General features: G+C 36.1%; 1 protein-coding gene across 3 annotated transcripts in view; it reads left to right on the top strand.

The window, feature by feature from the left end:
• Nucleotides 1-1,098: 1,098 nt before the first annotated feature.
• MED23 (mediator complex subunit 23) overlaps nt 1,099-22,892 on the top strand; it is a 45,021-nt gene continuing 23,227 nt past the window's right edge. Inside the window, exons 1-14 of one of the 3 annotated variants that reach the window (XM_090279849.1) lie at nt 1,099-1,295; nt 1,666-1,697; nt 1,849-1,936; nt 4,692-4,816; nt 6,281-6,392; nt 7,848-7,946; nt 8,840-8,941; nt 9,569-9,638; nt 10,995-11,107; nt 12,631-12,726; nt 13,291-13,308; nt 18,525-18,725; nt 20,379-20,465; nt 21,864-22,009. In XM_090279849.1, coding sequence (XP_090135975.1) covers nt 1,248-1,295; nt 1,666-1,697; nt 1,849-1,936; nt 4,692-4,816; nt 6,281-6,392; nt 7,848-7,946; nt 8,840-8,941; nt 9,569-9,638; nt 10,995-11,107; nt 12,631-12,726; nt 13,291-13,308; nt 18,525-18,725; nt 20,379-20,465; nt 21,864-22,009 — 1,337 coding nt within the window. In that variant the 5' untranslated portion in view covers nt 1,099-1,247. Of the gene's footprint in view, nt 1,296-1,665; nt 1,698-1,848; nt 1,937-4,691; nt 4,817-6,280; nt 6,393-7,847; nt 7,947-8,839; nt 8,942-9,568; nt 9,639-10,994; nt 11,108-12,630; nt 12,727-13,290; nt 13,309-18,524; nt 18,726-20,321; nt 20,466-21,863; nt 22,010-22,892 lie in introns of all 3 variants that reach the window. The other 2 variants (XM_090279846.1, XM_090279848.1) reach the window with 2 other exon arrangements.

Here is a 22,892-nt window from a genome sequence, read left to right as displayed (position 1 = left end):
GGGGGACACCTTCCCCCTAAAGAGGCTATAAGCCCTTCATTTAAAATCAGGAAAATTCTCGAGAAAACATTCTAAAGGAGAACAAGATGAACACGAAGAGGACTGACCTATTTCAGCAAAAAACAGACCAAGACCGAGACAGACAGCAAGCAGAACAGCAAACAGAACAGTAACCAGAAAACCTGAGGTTCGAACCCACCGTCGTGCGGTTCGACCTAGTCCGGGGAGTAAGACTGCGTCCAGTCCTCCACCGGACCCCCTGGGTGCACCAATTCCAGACCTGTCCAAATACACCTTTCCCTCGGTGTACTTGGCAATACCTGAACGCCAAACAGCCAATCAAGGATACAGTAGTGGTACGGCTTGGACTGCAGAGTCGGGGCCGAGAAAAATTTCTCGGAGATCTCCCCCTTACTCTCGTCCAGTGGCCGTCCAACCTCAACCTCCTTTCCCAACAAAGGTTGGGGATCTCGCTGGGGCCTCCAAATGTTATGGAGCATTAGCGAGCAAAGAGGACACGAGGCAATTTAGAAGTAAATTTATGGCGTTTATTTACCTGGCCAGGGACAGGTCTTCCCACTTTCAGAAGCAGAAGATGGGAGAGCAGCCCCGCCTTACAGACTAAAAGGTTTTTAAAGGCAACAGAACTATTCCTATGTCCTTGGGGTAACTAGATAACAACAAAAGAGAAAAAAACTACACAGGTGTGCGAAACTACATATATACATACTTTCTCATTTAGAAGGAACTTCAGCTGATAAATACTTGGCCGGACACTATTCTCATGTCCTTGGGGTAGCCAGATAACAGCTAGAGTCAGCTAGCAAAAGGGGGCTCAAGGTTGCTAGGATACGTGAGCAAAAAATAACCTGCCACTGAGGTAAAACGCAAAAGATGGCAAAGAGTAAAAAAATAACCCATTACAGGGTGACTTCGGCTGAAGGCTCCACCTGGAGACGTTCTCGTCTAGCTCGTAGGCCGCCCTTCCCCTTCGGCGGAACCATTTGGCTGGGTCTCTGTTTTCTGGGGGTTTGTGATGAGCGAGCACCAGGAACTTCCGGGCGCTTCCGTGCAGGCTCAGTGTCGGTTGTGCCGCGGAGGGGCTGTCTCAGCTGAGCGTTTGAAGCGTAGAGCGAACCCTATTTGCCGGAGGATTCCTGCGGGCGTCTCCGCCCCTCTGCCGATCGGTTGCCGGAGCTCGGGCCTGACACCCGGCCCTGAGCTGGGCGCCGAAGAAGGCGGGGGCGATGGTACAGATGGAGACGCAGCTACAGAGCATTTTTGAGGAGGTGGTGGTGAGTAGAACGCCAAGGATCTACGGCGACGGTTGGGCGAGAGGAGACCCGGCGGCCACCGATCAAGGAACCTCCCCAAACAACCTGTCCCCGGCCTCTCCTTTGTTGTACACCCTGCGTGTGTGGAGAGGTTTAGTGATTTTCAAACTGCTGTCAAATTCTTAAGTCCCCTTGAAATACACCGCACTCATTGTGACAGGCTAGGCAGGTGTTGTTAGTTTCCGCATGGAGCGGATAAAGATGACTTGTCCGATGTTCCATTGTAATAGTTCGCTCGCGGAGGCCCCTCTTTTTTTTTTTTTTTTTCCCTTAATTCACATGGTTTTCTTTTGTGTGTGTGTGTGTTTGTTTGTTTGTTTGTTTTTTACAGAAAACAGAAATTATAGAAGAGGTTTTCCCTGGGTGAGTATTTGCATGGCAGGTTTTTGTGTTTTTACCTGAATGTATCTTTGTAAAATTTTGCTTAGTTTTGCCTTGGAGGTTTATAGCTATTCTGGTTATGCTGAATTACCTTTTTCAGACTACTGGCAAATAATGTGTTTTTCATTTATAGAATGTTTATGGACACTCCTGAACATGAAAAAACAAAACTAATTAGCTGTTTGGCGGCCTTCAGACAGTTCTGGAGTGGTCTTCCTCAGGTGAGTACTGCATTTTTAATACATTCAAGCTGATGATTTTTGACCCCCTTCTTTTTTTTAATATTTACTTTGATGTTGCTGTTGCGGTTTTTCTGAGACGGGAGAGATAAAATTGTCATCATCTTCTATTTGTCCATTCTGGTTTCATGCGTTTCAATTTGTATTCTTCCAGCAGAGAAGTCAAGTTGATAACAGCACAGTATGAGATGTTAAAGATCGTCCCCATGGCCCTGACTGGTGTGGCTCAGTGGATTGAGCACGCCGGCCTGTAAACCAAAGAGTTGCGGGTAGGGTCTGGTTCCCAGTCAGGGCACATGCCTGGGTTGCGGGGTGTGTAAGAGGCAACCACACATTGATGTTTCTCTCCCATTCTCCTTCCCTTTCCCCTCCCTAAAAAGAAATGAATAACATCTTTAAAAAAAAAAAAAAAAGAAATCTCCCCCATGTTAGTTTATATATATATATACCACTTTCATCGTCTTCTGATTTATTTGATGCACTTGCAAACAGCTGTGTTCGGGATTATAAAGGATAAAAAATTTCTTTTCTCAACAAAAGAATAGCACAATATAATGGAAATACTATGTAAAAGATTTTTTTAAATGCCACAATACGGATATAATGATTTTTTAATAAAGATGTAAAGGTATAATAAAAATGAGGAAAACAATAGTGAAACTTAGTAACAAAGAACAGTCACTAGGAAATGTATCCTTGAAAAAGACAAATTGTGTGATCCTTAAAGAATTCATGTTCCAGTAATTCATTTTCTTTTCATGGTTTATTATAGGTAGGGAAATGTTTGCTATTGCGGCATTGGTGGTAAGACTTGCTACTCAGGCATGGATCACATAGTGGCAAAATGTTCATTTTTAAAGTCTCTTAATTATGTTTTTTTAAAGATTTTATTTATTTCTTTTTAGAGAGAGGGGAAGGGAGAGAGAAAGAGGGAGCGAAACATCAGTGTGTGGTTGCCCCTCACACCCCTCAACCAGAGACCCAGCCAGCAACCCAGGCATGTGCCCTTACCGGGAATCGAACCAGTGACCCTTTGGTTCGTAGGCTGGAGTTCAATCTACTAAGCCATACCAGCCAAGGCTAATTATGTTTTAATAGATAATATAATCATGTGGTGCAAAATGCAAAAAGCACAAAATTGTGGACCCAGTTAATAGTTTGCCTTTTATCTCTCTTAGCTTACCTGTTTTTTTTCTGTCTGCAGCCAGTATGATCAGTTTGTTTTCTTCTAGAAATATTTTATGCCTGTAGAATCATTTTTACAGAATGGTCATATACTATGTACACTATTCAGTTGCACCTTGTTTTTGGTTTTTTTCCGTCTTAATACATTCTAAAAGTAATTCTACAGAAATCCACTAAAAGTTAAAATTTCTGTCTTCCTTTCTTGCAGCATAATATTCTTTTTTTTGGCTGTACCTTTATTTATTTCACCAGACTCCTTCTGACCAACATTAAGGTTATTTCTTACCTTTTCTACGTTAAACAATGTAAAATGAATGATATTATATACAGACACAGAACAAATTTCTGAAAGTAGTGTTGCTGGGTCAGAGGGTATATTTATTTGTAATTTTTATAGTAATTTCCTAAAAGCTTTTCATAAGGGTCACCAGTTTCTACTCTGATTAGCAATGTATGAGAGTATATTTTCCCAATAGCCTCACGATTGAGTGGTAAGGGACTTTTTATAATCTTTTTTATTTTTTCAATCCTCACTCAAGGATATGTTTATTGATTTTAGAGAGAGGTGAAGAGGGAGAGGGAGAGAGAGAGAGAAACACCGATCAGTTGCTTCCCATGTGCACCTCAACCGGGGATCGAACCCTCAGTCTAGGTATATGCCCTGACCGGGAATGGAACCCTCAACCTTTTGGTGCATGGGATGATGCTCCAACCAACGGAGCCACCTGACCAGGACAGAACTTTTTGATTTTTGCCTATCTAAAACATGAGAAATTTTATCTCCGTATAATTTTATTTTGCAGTTCTCTGAGTGTTGTTGAACATCTTCCAAAATATTTAAAAGTTTTAATAATTTATGAAATATTTTATGAGGTAAAGCATGGCTCTTATCTTCAGGGTTATATTCCAACAGGAAACTAGGAAGAAAATGGATATTTCTAAATCAGCCTGGTACACTCAGCAGCAAAAGTACATATAAGGACTGTGGTAGGGCAGAGGAACAGGACATAGGCCCTTTTTGAGGGTGTCCTAGAAGACAGACTTTGATATGGCACTATATTTCTATATCAGATTTAATGTTATAGAAGTACAGAAATTTTCTATGTCATTGGTGCATATTTGATTGGGCTCTTAGGGATTAGATTCACACTAAATTCTCATGAGGCTAATGTACTAACTCATAATGAATATTTACCCCAGTTACAGGAATATTTATATCTGCCATTAAATAGGTTTCTGCTTACAATGGCTTACACAATCTGTGTTAGAGTTTTCTATTAACCACAAATATGTTAATGATATCTTTCTCCTTTTGGAGGTCCCATGTAATAAAAGTGGTGGGAGTTTAATCTATATAATTGTAAGGTTTTAAGTTTAACTGAAATACTAAATCTGAATTTTTAATATTATTTTTAATTGTCTTTATCCACGAATGTTTCTAGTAGAGTATCTCATTCATAGTCTTGATATACTCCCAGGTGTAGTGTTAGCTGTTTCTTAGTTACAATATATAACTTTGGGCTTAAAATATAACCATTTTCTAATTTTCTAGGAATCACATGAACAGTGCATCCAATGGATTGTTAAATTCATTCATGGCCAGCATAGTCCTAAAAGAATTTCTTTTCTTTATGACTGCTTAGCAATGGCAGTCGAGACTGGCCTTCTTCCACCCAGGTATGTTTAATGGCAGGTGTGAGTAGTTCAAAGAATCTTCTTTTTTTATTAATGCTTGGAAATTTGTCAAGGTTGTTGTAAAAGGATAAGGAAATAAAGAAAGAAGTTGGGTTCAAAAAGCAATCCTTCAGCTCTGACCAGGTAGTCTGTTGGTTAGAGCATTATCCCAATACACCAAAGTTGCAGGCTCCAGCCCTGGTCAGGGCACATATAAGAATCAACCAATGAATGTATAAAATAAATGGAACAACAAATCAATGTATATTTCTCTCTCTCTCCCCCACTCCCACCTCTCACTTTCTCTCTCTAAAATCAATCTAATTTTTTTTTAAGCCAAGCAATTCTTCATAATACCTCAGGTTTTAGTTTCTAGGATACAGTATTCTTAATTTTTATTTATTTATTGGTATGTTTTTAGAGAGGAAGAGATATCGATTTGTTGTTCCACTTATTTATGCGTTTGTTGATTGCCTCTTGTATGTGCCCTGACCAGGGATTAAACCTGCAACCTTGGTGTATTGGGATGATGCTTTAACCAACTGAGCTACCCAGCCAGTACTAGGGTACAGTGTTCTTAGCATTGTGTATTTAAATGCTCAGAAACAGGCTGGCTTTGCCTTTCAACCCATGGGCTAAAATCACTAGCTTTGATGAGCTTGTTCTAGTTAACTTTTGTTGCACCTAAACACTTCATGGCATAAAACAGTAATAATCACTTTATTATTAATACTCATGGTTAATGGTAGTTGCTAGGCTTACTAGGCAGTTTTCTTAGAGTCTCATGATTACAGTCAGGGGGTAGCTAGGACTGGAGTCATGACAAAGGCTTCCCCATTTGTATGTCTGGTGGTTGACACCGGGCTATCATCTGGGACCTTAGTTTGGGCTATCGGCTAGAATCTGCACATGCACTCTCCATGTGACCTCGACTTTCTCAAAGCATGGTGGACTCCAAGAACAAGCATTCACAACAGAGCCTAGGTAGAGACTGTATCATCTTCCTTTGGAAGTCATACAGCATCCCTTTTGCCATGGTCTTAGGCCTGTCCAGATTTAAGGGAAGAGAATGTAGGCTGTCCTCTAATCTTTTCATGGGAGGAATATCAATGCCATGTTTCAGAAGAGCATGAGTATTAAAAATCTTATTGTAGCGATCTTGGAAAAATACAATCTGCCTCAAGCTGATAGATGGTAAACATTTAATAACCATTTATCTTCAGATAGATTTCTTTCAAGTAAAAATATCATGAATATTATTTAGTTATACTTTGTGTTTATTCTTTTATACAAGTAAAAAATATAAAATATCATTCATATTTTTTTTTAAAGTGTGCTTGAATAATAATGTACTTTTATGAAAAATACCTGCTATGACAAATGTAATATCCAGAATATACAAACCTTGGCTTTTAGAGAACTTGGAAAATTCTGTCTTTATAATTGGAATGCGTACTTTTTTTCTAGGTTGGTTTGTGAATCCTTGATAAACTCCGATACTCTTGAATGGGAAAGGACACAGCTTTGGGCCCTGACATTTAAACTGGTTCGGAAAATAATTGGTGGAGTGGATTATAAGGTATTTTTTTCTTAATTATAAAAAGTAATCACTTTCAGGCAAGATTAATTTTTCAGTTGTATATATCTTTTTCTTCTTTTTTCTTTTCAGTTGTGTATATCTTAATTTCAGATGGGAGGAATGAAGTGGAAGCATTTACAAAATCTATTTTGTGTTGGTTATTTCCTAAAAGGATTTAGAACTACCCAGTGTTACCCACAGCTTCCTGCTCTCCTCCCAACATAAACATACATACAGGTGGCTAATATGTTTTTATGATGATTAGGGAATTTGCCAAGCAGACACTTTGGGTATCTTCATGCCACAGATCTTATGACATCAGGGCTCCTTTCAAATGAAAGCACAGAGGGAGTGCGTGGAACTGAGAAGAGATGTGGGCAGCAGCCGATGAAGGGAGCAAGTCCTGCTTTCACCTCCATCTTGACTTTCCTTGCACATGTGTCCTTTCTGAACTAGCTTCTTCGGTGCCCTGCTCTTGACCAAAAACAACAGTATATACTCTTTCTAATTGTGTCTCATAATACAGTCCAGTATTTCAATAGCTGCAAAAGCCATTCTGCTTCATTTAAGCCGCTTTTGTTATTTTCCTTTTTGAAAGAATTGCCAATATCTGACCCTGTGTTTTATGTCTGTATTTTCTCTAATCTAAAATGACTTAATTGATAATTATTTATTTGAATTATGGTTTAATACAAAATTAATTTGAAGAAGCTTTTTCTGATTATTTTCTCTTCAGTTTCCTTAGCAGATTAATATGTAGTTTAACCTTTTTATTTATATGGTTGCTTTATAATTGTTTTTTAATTTCTCACATAAATGTTTCCTCTATCTTTTTTATATGATTCATCACATAGTTTATACTCAATAAGTGCATATTGAATGAAATTTCTTCTCTATATCAGATTCCACTCTCAAATAATGCACCTTTGAATAGATGTAAGGAAATGAATGATTGACAGAAAAGCTTGTTGGGTAAATTTGAAGGGTTCAGGTATGTGATGGATGAGAACGGAGAATATGCCAAAGGGAGTGAGCAGAAAGGGCCATCTGCCAGAAATTTTAATATTTTTGTCTATATTTTCAGATTGTTTACAAGTTCTATTCATATATATTTCTGTCTGTAAGCCCAAACCAATCTTTTTGAACTTCATAACAACAGAAACTCTTTTAATGTTACAGAGGTCAAAAAGGCTTAGCAGAGTATGGAAAGTTTAATTTTTACTTATTAGTGACTTTCTTCATTTATTCATACAACAAGGTATTCTTTAGAATTATATATTGGAACATGACTCATCTCTTGGGTTACTGTTAGGGACTTGAATGTTACCTCTTGATTCAGAAAAAGTGAAGGAAATTTTTTCTCTGAGTGTATAATCCTGAAACCTTTGGATATCTAACTAGCACAGGGGGCATTACTTAGTTTTTACCAATGGCTTTTTTTCTTCTTTTAATCAGGGTGTTCGAGATCTCTTAAAAGCAATTTTGGAGAAAATCTTGACAATTCCCAATACAGTGAGCTCAGCTGTTGTACAGCAACTTCTAACAGCAAGAGAGGTAATTTAAACATGTTTGCAGTGCCTTGATCCTAACCTCAAGAAGTAGTTTTATAGAGTTATGTGCTTTAAAAACTTATGGTAATCTGTGGAATATTCTAATCGTTTACTTCTAAAACATTACCTTTTTTTTTTGAGAGTACATTTATTAAAGCTAGGGAGAGTGAAACAAGGAAGAACTTAGGCTAAAAGAAGCAACAGGACGTGGCCTAGACAGGGCTACTTTGGCTGTCTAGAAATGTTATAGGGGAGACCTGAGCCTAGGTGACACTGCTCGGGCTCACTGGAAAGTCAGAGAAAAGGGGCTTTGGAGACAGGTTTGGGGGGTTAGCCTGGGACGAGCTGCCGCTGCCCATTGCAAGTCTCATGGGGACCGTTAGAGTTTGGGAGGTGCAAGCCTGAGAGAAAAGAAAGGCGTGGGCGTGTGCTCCCTTAGAGCGAGAGCACAGCCAAAATCACTTTTAGTTTTAAAGAGGCTATTTTACTTTTTTATATTTGAATTAATTCATGGTTTTTAATTGTAAAAAAACAACAATATAGATATTAAAGTATTTTCAGCCATTATGAGTTGTCAGCCTATGATGAACCACTTAAAAGATCTTTGTGCTTTGTAACTAATGTTGCAGGAATTCTTACTTTGGGTCTGTTGCTCTCCTGTTGGAGTCTGCCAATATTTAAAGCATTTTCAATGTTATTTAATAACCATCAGTAATCCATTTCATTGTGTGTGTATTTTGGTTTTTTATTTATTTATTTATTTTTTGAAGATTTTATTTACTTATAGAGAAACAGGAAGGGAGGGAGAAAGAAAGGAAGAGAAATAGAGAAATACCAATGTATGAGATACATCGGTTGTCTCCTGCATAACAATATTTCCCTATTTATGTTTCTTAGGTTATAGCATATATCTTGGAAAGAAATGCCTGTTTGCTACCAGCCTATTTTGCAGTCACAGAGATCAGAAAACTATATCCTGAGGGAAAACTTCCACACTGGGTAAATTTGATATTTTTCAAAAAATTTAATAGCAATTTTTATTAAAAACAGTTAATAGTAATCTTATTTTTTGTGCTTATTTTTATTTTTTTAAAGATTTCATTTATTAATTTTTAGAGAAATGGGAAGGGAGGGAGAAAGAGAGAGAGAGAGAAGCATCAATGTGTGACTACCTTTCACACACTGCAACCAGGGACCTGGTCCACAACCCAGACATGTGGTTCACATGCTGACACTCAATCCATGAGCCACACCAACCAGGGCTGTGCTTATTTTTTAAAAGGTCACTGTTAAACTTAGATACCATGTTTGTTTGTTTTTTATCATTATTTTCTAATTCTTTCATTTCTCTGCTCTCCTTTTGGAATAGTTTATATACTCTGTGATAAAATATACATAGCTTCATCAAATAGCTATGGCTATTGTAGTATAACTTGGGTTAATTCAGAGACAGGAACTGGTAATTGTTTAGAAGGAAGCAAAAGAGAATTAACGTTTGAGCAATTTTAATGTGCCAGGCTTTATATTAAATCATTCCATATTATCTCATTTGATGTAAATGATCATTATATTTAGAGCAGTCTTGATTTTATTTTTATACTTGTTTGTGTTTTGTTTTGTTTTTAGTTACTTGGAAACCTGGTATCAGACTTTGTGGATACCTTCAGGCCCACAGCAAGGATAAACTCCATTTGTGGTAGGATTATAATTTAAAATACACTAAATAATGTGTGATTTCTAATGATCTGACTATGGAACACAAAGTTGACAGTATCTTATATGTGTCTTGATAGCTTGTCCTTTTAGTAACTCTCTAGGAGCTTACTAATAGCTTTGTACTTGTTTTCAGGTACTTTGTATACTGGATTAAGGGAGGGAAAAGCAAATGTCTGGACTGAGTCTAAGCTTCAGGTAGAACTATTCTAGAAGTTGTATTTCCTGGTGATTAGAGGGAACATTGATAGAGCTAGTAAAGCACCATGGAATCTCTAAGCAACTGAAAATCTTTACAGACCTGTCCCTCTGTGGCCACGATACACAAAACTATGAGGCTCTTTCAGCCCATTCCGGTTCACACCTTTGCTCTCTATTTCATTTGTTTTGTTTTCCATTTTTTTCATGTTGGATTCTCAGAACTTTCTTTGAAAAATAAGCATATGATTTGGCAATGTTTGCAATAATGTGGTGGCCTCAGAACTATCTGGGAATATAGTCCATTATTTAGTCAATAGCATTTCCTCTGAGCAGGGTGCTATTCTGGACACTGAAATACAAACATAAATAAACACTAGACAGATAATTCGTAGGCTTCCGGCTTTTATAACTGAGTGGGTATGGATATCATTTAATGAATTATGGAAGTGGTGGGTTTAAGAAGTATGTTGATGAGTTCAATTTAACACATGTTGAGCTTTAGGCACCCTTGGGCCACCCAAGTGGCAGTGTTCATTGTGCAGTGGGATATATGTGCTGGTAGCCATATGCGACATTGAAGGTCTCTGGGAACAGCGTGCTTGAAGTTAATCATGTTCACCCTGGACTAGAGAGGTCTGCAAACTTTTTCTATGAATGGTGCTACAATAAATATTTTAGGTTTTGTGGGCTACTCAGTCTTTTGCAGCTACTCATTTCTCCCATTGTAGTCCAAAAGCAGCAGTGATCCCATAAAACTTCATAAAAATAGGTAGCAAGGTAGAATTGACTCATGGTTTATAGTTTGCTGACCTCTGTCCTAGATACTTAGACAAATGTAACCTTTTTGAGTTTGGAAGGCCTGTACAAATTGGTGTCCGACTTTGTGGATACTTTCAGGCCTGTAGTGTGTTCACAAGTTTATAATATGTTCACAACCTTACAAATTGGTCTCCAACCACCTGGACTAAAAATAGCCAAAGAAAAAACTTAACAAAAATTTTCAAACTTCTATCTAACTAAAACATTTTTTAAACCAGTGCCTGGCTCAGAATATTCATTAAATATTTATAGAGTGAATGAAGGACCAAACATTGCTGTGTTCACATTTACTTAAAAACATGTTTTGTAATGCATGCAGGCCGCTGCAGCCTTCTTCCAGTTGTAAATAACTCGGGTGCCATTTGTAATTCATGGAAATTGGATCCTGCAACTCTTCGTTTTCCTTTGAAAGGCCTTTTGCCGTATGATAAGGTATGTAACTAATTATAATGGAACTTCGGGGCTAACAGTCTTCATCCTGTATCCTATAATATGTGATGCTAAATTGTCTCTCCATAGACTGAAGAAGTACGTTTTTAAAAAAATTTTTATTGATTTTTTTTTTTAGAGGAAGGGAGAGAGAGGGAAAAACAAACATCGATTTGTTGTTCCGTTTATATGTGCTTTCCTTGGTTGATTCTTGTATGTGCCCTGACTGAGGATCAATACGCAACCTTGGTGTTATCTGGACAATGCTCCTGCTAACTGAGCTGCCAGGCGAGGGTTGAAGAAAAAAATATTTAATGAAAGATAATGTATGGGTCAATGTGTGACTCCAGTATCCAAGTATATTCTGGTTAGTGATATTTCAGTGGTCCCACTTCTGGTAAAGCTCTTGGAGTTAGAAAGCAGACTTTTTACATTGATTTCTTGTTTTCACTCTTCCTTTACAAAGGAGGAACCAAAATTGAATTTGCAGTGTCCTCAAAATTTGAAGAATGAGCCTCCTATTTGTTAGCTTTTAAAAAAGGGGAATGGGACAAAAGTGGAGTGAAATTCTCAAAGGAAAAAAAATCTGCAAATATTAATAAAATGAAACATGAGGTAAAGACAAGCTATAATGAAATCTGATAAGTCATTATATTATTTTGGGGTTTGGAATGATAACAGCAGGGTATGTGGAGGGCTGGATATTTTTCTTGTAAATGTTTTGTATCAGAAGTGGTATATAGAGTAATTCGAAACTTGTCCAGAAGTGAGCAGGGTAAGCTAGTGAAAGTAAGGTTACAATCTGAGCTCTTGGCATGTTAGTCAGAAAACTTTGGAATGTGAAAAAGTGCTAAACTAAATGGATTTTATTGTCATCATGATAGCAGTAATCATGAAAACGGATAAATTTATTGTGTGCTTACTATGTGCCAGGTAGTATTCTAAAAACTTTACTTTGCAAGACCCTTATTTTTGACTATCATCTTAATATCTGTTATACGGACGATGAAACTGAGATGCAAAGGGCATCGTAACTGACTGAGGCCCCAGTGTTTAGGAGGTGGTAGAGTCAGAATTTGAACTCAGTATGATTACAGTACCGACACTCTTAAACCCTGTGCTGTCAAGTCATTTGTCCTCTCCCAGTTTGGAAATAGTGTTTGTTTCCACGTGTACGAGAGTGATTGGAAACTGCCACAATTTCTCTCTGATTAGATTTCTGAGCAGAAAATCCTTTCCTTACAGTGTTGCTGAGGACTTTCATGTGATCCTGAAGTCATTTCTAAGTTTATCGTCTCTATGACCTTGGGAAAGTCCTTTTGCCTCAGTTATCACTTATGAAATATGGGGTGGGAATAGATTAATTGCAAGCACTAAAATCCTATGATTTTTTTTTTCATTAGATACTGCCTACTGTGTGCAGGTAACAAGTGCTTTTAGAGGATTTTTTTTATCCCAATTTCACATTATTTGAATTAACATTTACTTTGATCTTGAAACAATAATTTTTTTTATTTTCTTTAAAGGATCTGTTTGAACCACAGACTGCTTTGTTGAGATATGTATTGGAACAGCCTTATTCCAGGGATATGGTCTGCAATATGCTAGGTTTAAATAAGCAGGTACTGTACTATGCTGGAAACCTAGTAAATTCTGCATAGAATCTGCACTATTCTTTTCTCTTTTCTTTGCTATAGCTAACTGAGCAAAACAGTTAAAAACTATTCCATGATTTTTTTAAAATACATAATTTATTCAACAATGTATTGTTCCTATCATATATATATATATATATATATTGCTTCAAGAATGTTTAAATTAAAAAGGAAATATTTTAAAAGTTGGTTTATTTTGCATTGCTTTTTTTTCTATAAGGCCAGTTTCAAGTATACCTTTTGCCAGAGAAACCTACACATGACTTAACCATTATTTTTGACTTTTTTTTGTTTTTGTTTGGGTATCCTTTTTTATAACCCTTAGTATCTTCAGCGTGGCCTCATTGCTGATTTTTTTTTTTTTTTTTTTTTTGGATGTATGTTGGTTTTTGGTGGTTTACATGTGGGAGGGTTTATGCTGACTCTGGGTTCCTTGAGGCTGGCCTCATAGTCACTGTTTTGTCTTTTCTTTTTTTCTTCCTTTATTTTTGTTCTGTCCTGTCTTGTCCTGCCCATCCTCCAATGCTCTAGACCTTGAACATTGCTCAGGTATGTTCACAACCTTACTGTTGTATTGTGACTAACGATACGCTGGCCGCTTTGTAGCCACTGATTTCATTTAGAGAATACATGTATGGTCGGGGCTTGAAATTGGCAGGACCATGCTGAGACCAAGGCCACTATAATGAATTTCTTCTTGGGATATGAGATATGAGAGTTGTTTTTGTTGGATTGTTTTTGGTTTTGGTTTTTGGTTTTTTTTTTTTTTAATATATTCTTTTGTTTTTTCTTTTTAACAAAGAGACAACACCTGGCACACAATAAAGCCTGTCACTTTTTGATGGGTTGTTTTTCCTTCCCACTCCATTTTACTGTTTTTCATACTTTAGGGCTAAAGCTAGCCTGGTGGAATTTTTAGAGATGGAAAGATTTGTGGTGGCCTTTATCTTTCCAAACTTTTAAAACATAAATAAATAACAACATCAATAAAAATACTTATGTTTCTCTGCCTTAAAAAAGAAAAAAAATTAAAAACAAAACAAAGGAAAAAAAAAGCACTTTAATAGAGATATGTTACTTTGAAAAGTTGGAGTGGTAAAGTTTATACAGAGAAGGTTTTTTTTGGAAACATGGGGATTGACTAAGAAATGTCACACTTTTAGGTGACCCCACACCTGCCTGACAAACATCCTTCTTTGTCAGTCTTTGCCAAGGTGTCTCCTCCTAGAGTGAGCTCCTCTCAGTTGGAGTTCAGCTATGGCGGGAGGAAAACACTGTGGCCAAACTTTATAAATCAAACTCTTATATAGTCCCAAGTCTGTTCCTGGACTTTTCACCTTGGATATTTTAAGCAAAATAGTGGTTCTAGTGATTTTTGTTAAAAATTTTTGAGCCCAACATATTAAAATAGACCAGCTTTTTTATTTTAAAAAGACATTCTTGTCTAGGTTATATAAAATAGCGTTACTGTTTGCAATACTATAGTGAAGGTTGTGCCAGCGCTTCCATTTATAAAGCCCTATTTTTGAGGACATATAGCTTGGCCATAAAACTTGCTCAGTGTTGAAACTTTGCATGCCAAACCTCACCCTAGTAGCAGTATCTCTTATTATTTTAAGTTTTTTTCTTCTGAAAAATTTACCAAGTTTCCTTGTTTGGACAAGCCTTTGTACATGTGAAAATGAAACTGCTTCACACTATAGTATCTGACAGTTACCTCACATAATCAGTCTGTCAATTTACCATCTTAAATACCCAGTCATTAATTCTGATCAGCTTTCACTTGAGTTAGAGGTAAGTATTCAGTTAACTTTGAAAGAATGCTTCATGCTGTGTCTTAAAACGAATTTTTGCAATGAACTTGAAATCAAACTTGACTCAATTCTTTTACAGTTTGGTGGATAAATATACCCATGGTCATTTGAGCTGCGAGTACCTTCCCCCAGATAGCCTTAGATGTCATTAGTTTCTTTGTTTTGGGGGACAGCTCTTCTCAAACCAAAAGTTGACAGAACTCAGAAGAGTATCTCTGATCTGATCATTTTAATAACAAGTTTCAACCTAAAAAAAGTTTATGACTAAGACATAAATCCATAAAAAATAAAGTTTATAATGGAAATGCTGACAGAACATTATTATTATTGGTCCCACGAAAGTGTAAACATTGTCAAAAATTTACAATTCATCAGTAGTGGTCTGGTAGAAAACTGTAGTGAATGGACTTGTAAATGGAAGATATGTGCTGAATTGACAATATATTATTTTTATCACCTGGAAAGTAGTGAAGAAAATGAGAACACAGTATAAGCGCACATAATTTAAAAAATAAGCGAGTTATCTTATGTCATCTTTTATCATTACAAAGCTATATCCTGCACTGTACTTTCTTGTCCTTTCTCTGGCAATGCAGTAATTAATGAAATCTTGAAGCCTTTTAAGAGCTGTCCAAATTGCATTTTCCAGTAGGAATTGGGCTGTATTTTACCTGAAAATCATTCACATGTAGGTCATAAATAGCCCAGTTCTGTGACCAGCAAGGTAGAGTGTTCACAGTGGAAGAATACTGTTTTGTGTTCTTTCCACTCAATAAGAGCATTAAAAAACATATTCTTCAAGCTCTTGTGTGGTGGTGTATGAACTCTGGTTACCCTGAGGCAGTGAAGTACTAGACTAATCACTGTTTATCTTTGAAAGGCACCATTGAAAGTGGTATTAATTGGCATAGCATTCTAGTTCTTATTGGCAGAGAATATAATAAATGATATACAAAGGGATGTTTCTTCCCAACTTGTCCTGAGTAGGTATTGCTTTAAAATTGTTTTCTAGCACTGAAATAATGATGTTAAATTATTTTAAGCCCACCTAAGAACACTGTTAAAATTTTCACCAGAACTGTTATATAAAAGTGTTAGAGGCCACTTAGCTAGAATATGGTTATTAAGACTGAAAAAAGCCTTATCATTTGCCATTTGAAATCATGGTGGTAAAGAATCAGGGGCATGGGTGGAGGTTAATGTTAATGTTTCTCTTATGCCTCAGCTTTTCAATAAAAACTGAAAAGTTAAAATGTTTCCAATGTAGTTTGAGCTATTATACAGAATTTGAATTGTTAAAATATTGAATTTAGATTCTTATTGTTAAAAGAGGTTTTAAGTAAATATGCAATAGATATGATGTAAACTGATTCCACTTATATGCTTATATAATGAACACTTAAATTTATAAAAGCTTTCAGAAAGCAAGTTGTGAGTACCATTAGACATAGTATCCATTAGCTTACAGAATTATCATAGCCTAATGATTGATAATTAACCTCTACTTACAGATCATTTAACTGCTTTGCAAATTTTCATTTGCTTCACTTTGTAAAATAATCTATGTGATGGAGAGTCTTAATTTTTTTTTTTAAGATTTTATTTATTTTTAGAGAGAGGGGAATGGAGGGAGAAAGAGGGAGAGAAACATCACTCTGTGGTTGCCTCTTGCTCCCCCAGCTGGGGACCTGGCCTGCAACCCAGGCACGTGCCCTGACTAGGATTCGAACCAGGGAGCCTTTGGTTTATAGGCTGGTGCTCAATCCAGTGAGCCACACCAGCCAGGGTGAGAGTCTTAATTTTAATCTACTTATCTTAGTAATTGAAAACTAAAGCAAAATAAAGTAGTAGCACAGATCATTTCCTTTTGTGGTATTGAAAGTGGCAGGTAAACAAAGAAACATGTTTAAGCTATCCCTAAACTTGGTTTGAGAAGTATCCTTGACTTTAACCAAAACTCCTGGGAAATATAGATTTAATCCTGATAGATGTTCTGCCACCCTCAGACACTGGAGCATTTAGGTACTATAGAGATCCTGACTGATTTAATTCTTTACAAAAATTTGGATGTAATCTTGAGTCATGGTATATATTGAAAAATCATCAGCTTTAACTAAATTTCCTTTTTACTTTGTGAAAATATCCCTCTGCTTTATCAAAATCTTAATTTTTTTTCTCCTTAAATTATTAACTGTATGACCATCACTTCACCCCTAAAATCTGTAGGTAAAAATCTAGTTTAAGAAAAAAAAAACAACTAATGTTAAAAAGAGTAACTCCAAAATGACTCAAATGCTAAAACCAGTTTTATTTAGTTTGCTCTTTTTTCCTGAAGCAGATTGGTGAAAGACCATCATGGGTGAAGGACCAGGTGACAAATTGGATAGTTTCCAAACTAGAAGCAAATTCCCATCACTAATGAAAAATTCCTACTGGAAATAATGGCTTTACTTCTTTTCACAAATTTTTCTCACTCTTATATACTTTGAATGATCTCACTCTAAATTTGTGTTGTCTGAAACATTTCTTAGGTTGTTGGTGGTTGGCAGAACTAGTGAATTTCAAGCCCTGTACACAGTAGTTTTGCATGCTGATTTAAGAAATAGTTTGTAGTGTTGTCTGTTGCACTTTGCTCTGCTTCATAATGACAATTACATTTGGAGGAAAAGTACTGTAGTCTCAACTGGTGGTGTTAATATTGCTATTTGTAAACCTGTAATGTGGTTGAACTGTGAACATGGCATTGTGTTTTGGAAAAAAAATATGAAACGACCATTGATGCTTACTGTTTTGGATAGATGTTTGTTTTATGTGCATGCTTTTAAGAAAGTGCAGCTATATTGGAGCTTTACAAATTTGGAGCTGGCAAAGAGCATGCAAAAGAGGGGATGCTATTCATTATGTTTTGTTTTTTTTCCAAATTCGTCCCCATTTTGCATTTCTTCCCTAAATTTAAAGAAATCATATCCCTTTTTCATGGCAAAAGACTAATAACCACACCTAAAGTTTAGAAGGAAAGTGTATATATTAGTAATTGTATTCACTAGAAAGGCATCTAACTGCCTGGCTATTAAGCCATATAACATTTTATTAAGGAAATATGAAAATGCATAAAATATGGCTTAACACATATCCTTTGGTAAAATATATTTTTTAAATCACTTTAAAAAGCATAAATCATTTTGCCTCTAGAAAGGGAAGTTGCATTCTCATTCTTAGTGTTTAAACTCGGTTCTTTTTCTTGTTTTAGATTTTAAAATAGTTTAATTTACAATTAAAGCTGCATTATGTTTGACTTCTAAGAGAGAAGAGCAGAGATTAATTTTGAGACCTTTTTTATTTTATTTATTTTATTTATTTATTTATTTATTTTTTGGTAGAGGAAGTTTCCATCTCAGTTTTAGAATCAAAACACTCATTGAAAAAGAGATATTGAGTAATCTGGCAACTATTTAGGTATACCTCTGCATATAAAATTAGAGTAGACTTGCGGTTACTTTTAAATAAATTCACACACTTCTTTGCCCTCCTATCACAATATTTGATTCCTAAAAATCAGGTTTTTCATGTTTTGGGTTAGGTTGAAAACTAATACTGCTATTTCCATTTCATATGCCTTTTAAATTAATTTTTTTTCAAAGGATAAATAACAGGATGTTCTACTGTGCAGTGCCCTTTGTCAAATTGAAATAATGATGTTTATAGTGAAAGTCAGAAGTTAATGGGAAGTCTGTTTTGTGTGAGGCCTGAGAAAGATTTGTTTTTAATGAAACTCCTTTATGATAATGTCACATGATGCAGCTTTAATAGACTAAATCTAACCTTAACTTTCTAAGTTCAAGTTCATTTCATGCTTCTCAGCCTCTTGTTACAAGAAATGCCCATTAACTGGTAACTTAGGAAACTAACCAGGAGGCTTTTGGAATACTGTATGTAATCTCTGCCCTACAGCACAAGCAGCGCTGCCCTGTGCTGGAGGACCAGCTGGTGGACCTGGTGGTCTATGCCATGGAGCGATCCGAGACTGAGGAGAAGTTTGACGATGGGGGGACCAGTCAACTCCTGTGGCAGCATCTCTCAAGTCAGCTCATTTTCTTTGTGCTTTTCCAGTTTGCAAGTTTTCCACATATGGTTCTTTCTCTTCATCAGAAGGTTAGTACTAAGTCTTTTGTTAGAGCTGCTTCACCTGTTAATTAGTATGTTTTAGACTGGTGTGGATTTTGCCTAGTGATGTCAGCATTGGCAGAAGTTCTGAGTCCTAATTTCTATTTTGTTCAATGGTTTATTAACTTTTCACTTTCTTGCCATTACAAAAACTGGATTGGGTCATTCATTCCATATATTCACAGTGCAAGGATCAGTGGATACAAGATGAAAAGGTACTACAGGACCCTCCGTGAGCTGCTTACTAGCAGACAGATATAGGTATAATCTATTTGATATAATTTAATGGTTTGCATAATGAAAGCATGTTTCCCTGGAAGGGAATGAAGAAGAGTCCCAATTAAAAAAAGACACAGGAGTGCCTTTATCAAAGAGATCTTAAAGCTAGCACTTAAAGGACAAACAGAAATCTGCCAAGAGGAAAAGCTGGAAAAGTGTTTCCATGGCAATAGGATCATCGTTTGGAAAGGGATAGAAGTGTGTAAGAACTGGAAATAAAATGTAAAGAGGAAAGTGTTGGTGAGATAAGGAAGACAGGAAGGCAAGACCAGACATGGAGAACTTTATACAGCCATGTGTTCGAAGGAGTTTAGATTTTCTTTGGGAGGCAAATGAGGAGGGGAATGGCATCATATACAAGTTGAAAAGATTGTTAATGGCCACATGAAGGATGATAGGGATGTGGCGATGGATGGGGCCAAAATCAGAGGAAAGGAAATTAGCAAGGGAGCTATTGCAGTGATCTGGGTGAGAGATGCAAAAGGCCTGAACCAAGAGAGACGGCAGAAGCTGGAGACCAGGTATGCTGAGTTTAACAGAACTTGGAGACTATAGGTAACAGAGGGAGTAACAGGAGTCTAGGATAACTCACTGGTATCCACTTTGGCAGTGAATGGAAAGGAAAGAAAATGAATGCAAAACAAGAAATACATTGGAAGGGTAAGGTTGTGGGATGAGCTGATTTTAGTCATAAGGTTTTAAGCACATTGAGAATAAAATAAGTGTTACGTTTATAAGATCTCTACAGCATGGATTGGTTTGGGGGAATATTTTTCAGAAGAGTTGCTAAAATTCTTTCAACTCCCCTTACCCACAAGCACCGCCCCTCATACCACCATCATTGATTTCTATTATAATCTACAGGAAACCAGAAAAAGTATTTTTTGATAACCAGTCCTTAAAGATTTTAAATTATACTTGATCTTAGCAAAAAGGCTGAAAAGCTTGAGAATTTTAAATTAAAATTTTTTGTTATAAAAATGTATTCCTCATGTTTTGGTGAATGATTTGTAGTAATCCCATATTAAATTTGATTCTCATGCACACATGATCAACTTAATTACGTTCTGAAACCTTTAATTTTTGATATACATAGTTGTTGGAGTCAGTGAGGAAAGATATATATTAAAATAATTTAAAAGGCTTTCCTTGGTGTATCTTGAGTTAGAGACTGAGTTATTAGCAAATGTCAAAGTTAGATGCTAACTTGCAGAAAGCAGGGTTTCTCCTTTTTGTTTTCTTCTTTAAACTTGACTGCATCCATCTCTTTAGCTGTGTAGATGTGTATTTAAACATCTTTTACAGTTAGCAGGGCGAGGACTGATTAAAGGCAGAGATCATCTCATGTGGGTTCTCCTGCAGTTCATTTCCGGAAGTATTCAGAAAAACGCACTAGCTGATTTTCTCCCTGTCATGAAACTTTTTGACCTTCTGTACCCAGAAAAAGAAGTAAGTTTTACTAAATAGTTGACAATGTGATGAGTGAATTATATCTAATATATGTTTAAGGATTTTAGTGTGATTTTGTGAAAAGAGCACTGGATTTAGAAGCTGGAAATCTGTGCTTTCTTCCCCCAATTCTGTGACTAACCACAGGCATGGGAAGGACATTAATTAGGCCCATCTTGTCATTAGTTTACTCACATATAATGAAGAAATTAAATTATTTATAAAGTTTATCTTAAATCACAATTGAACATTTAGTATAGCAAACTTTTTTTTCTACTTAAGTAAGTATTGAATATCTTTTTTTTGTCTGTTTGCTAATTGTATCCCCTCCCAGTGTTGTATTGCATAAGGCATTTGAGTAAAATATGGTATGTGTTAATGATTGCCATTTTTTAAAAAGCAATTTATTCCCCTGGCCAGTGTGGCTCAGTGGCTTGAGTGCCGGCCTGTGAACCAAAAAGCCACAGGTTCGATTCTCAGTCAGGGCACTTGCCTGGGCTGTGAGCCAGGTCCCCAGTTGGGGCATGTGTAAGAGGAAATGGATCTCTGTTTCCTTCACACATCGATGTTTCTCTCCCTCTCTTTCACCTTCCCTTCTCTAAGAATAAGTAAATAAAATCTCAAAAAAAAAAAAAAAAACCCAAAACCCATATATGTGACTTTCAGAAATTTTGTGTTTTTATAGCCCTGGTCATGTAGCTCAGCTTGTTAGAGCACTGTCCTGATGTGCCAAGGCTGCAGGTTCAGTCCCCCATCAGGGCACGTATAAGAATCAACCAATGAATGCATAAATAGGTAGAACAACAAATCAGTGTTTCTCTCTCTCTCTCTCCTTCTTTTGTCTTTCTAAAATCAATAAATAAGAATTTAAAAAATTTAAAAAAGAAAATTTGTGGTTTTAATATATTTATCACATTCAGTAAGTTTTCTTTTTATTGTATTTTCACCATTACCATTTAATCCCCTTATACCTTCTCCCCCAGTAAGATTTAGTAGTGTTTAATTTTTTAAAGAATAAAAATTTTTATTTTATTATTTTTTAAGATTTTATTTATTAATTTTTAGAGAGATGGGAAGGGATGGAGAAAGAGAGGGAGAGAAGCATCAGTGTGTGGCCAGGGCTAAAAATATTTTAAATGATAGTGACTGCTCTGTAGCAGGAAAAGCTTGATGAAGCACCTGTGAATTTGTTATTTTCTTAGTAAATCAAAACAGTCTTGCAATAGTTTCAATATTTTATAGCTGTTATAGCTTCTGACTTATATTACTGAATAATGAAAGAACTATTGTTGCTAAACTAGTACAAGATATTTTTTAAAGAACTATTTCAAAAGTAGATTACTTGTATTAAAATAGCTTTCATTAGGTAATTTTTCTCTTTCTGATAATATTTTTTAGTGTATTCCAGTTCCTGATATTAACAAACCTCAGTCAACTCATGCCTTTGCAATGACCTGCATTTGGATTCATCTTAATAGAAAAGCCCAAAATGACAACTCCAAGCTACAGATTCCAATACCTCATTCCCTGAACCTTCACCATGAGTAAGTATCTATAACTTAACAGTTAATTTTTATTTTATGAATAGTGGCTTATAGACTAATATTATTCTTAGTATTTGTGTAAAGAATGGAGATCTCCCCACACTCATTGGAAGTAAGGGTGAATATTTAATGTTATGTCATACCAAGAGAAATTGACCAATATTTGCATCAGAGAACAAATAGAAGATTAATCATTTTACATATATTATGTATATATACATATTTAATCAAGTGTAATCTTTGCTTTTATACATTTTACTTTATAATTAAAGTTCTTAATTTCCAAAAGTATGTGAAAATGTTTCAAAATTTAAGTGTTTGGGATTTGAGCATGATCTGACTGATATGTCTTTCACTCCCTGGGCTGCCAGGATTTATTGAGATGCTACGTCTGGCATGCTCCCTTACATCATTCCCTGAACTGTGCTTACTCAGAGGTGTCCTTCTTACATGGACTGTGCTTTAGTCAGAGGTGTTAGGAATAGCCGAACTTCCCACCCAGAACTTCTGAAAATGACTTCTTAAGAGACTGTAGGATAGTCAAACTTTACGTTTCATTTAGTTTCATTTTATGAGACACCCCTTAATCTATTGTTAAGGCCTATTGTTGTGCTTAAGCAGATAGGTAATAAATATTAGAAACCTGGTTCGTGAATTCGTGAGTTATTTCATCATTTCTGAATCTTAGTGCTGTGTATGTAATAACAAATACTCATTAATTGTTAACTTGTAATTACTTAAATTCTTTCTGAATGCTACTTTTACTTTTATACATGTTTCTACTCCACATTTTGGGCAGAAACTATAAAACTTGTAGGAGTAAAGACAGTATAGTTGCATGAAATGAAACTTAAAAAAATATGTTAACCTTGTGGAAATTATT

The sequence above is a fragment of the Furipterus horrens genome, unplaced genomic scaffold, assembly GCF_987537825.1.
Source record: "Furipterus horrens unplaced genomic scaffold, mFurHor1.1.pri manual_scaffold_6, whole genome shotgun sequence".
Classification (NCBI taxonomy): domain Eukaryota; kingdom Metazoa; phylum Chordata; class Mammalia; order Chiroptera; family Furipteridae; genus Furipterus; species Furipterus horrens.
The sequence above is the reverse complement of the archived record's forward strand: the minus strand, read 5'-3'. Positions and strand labels throughout refer to the sequence as shown.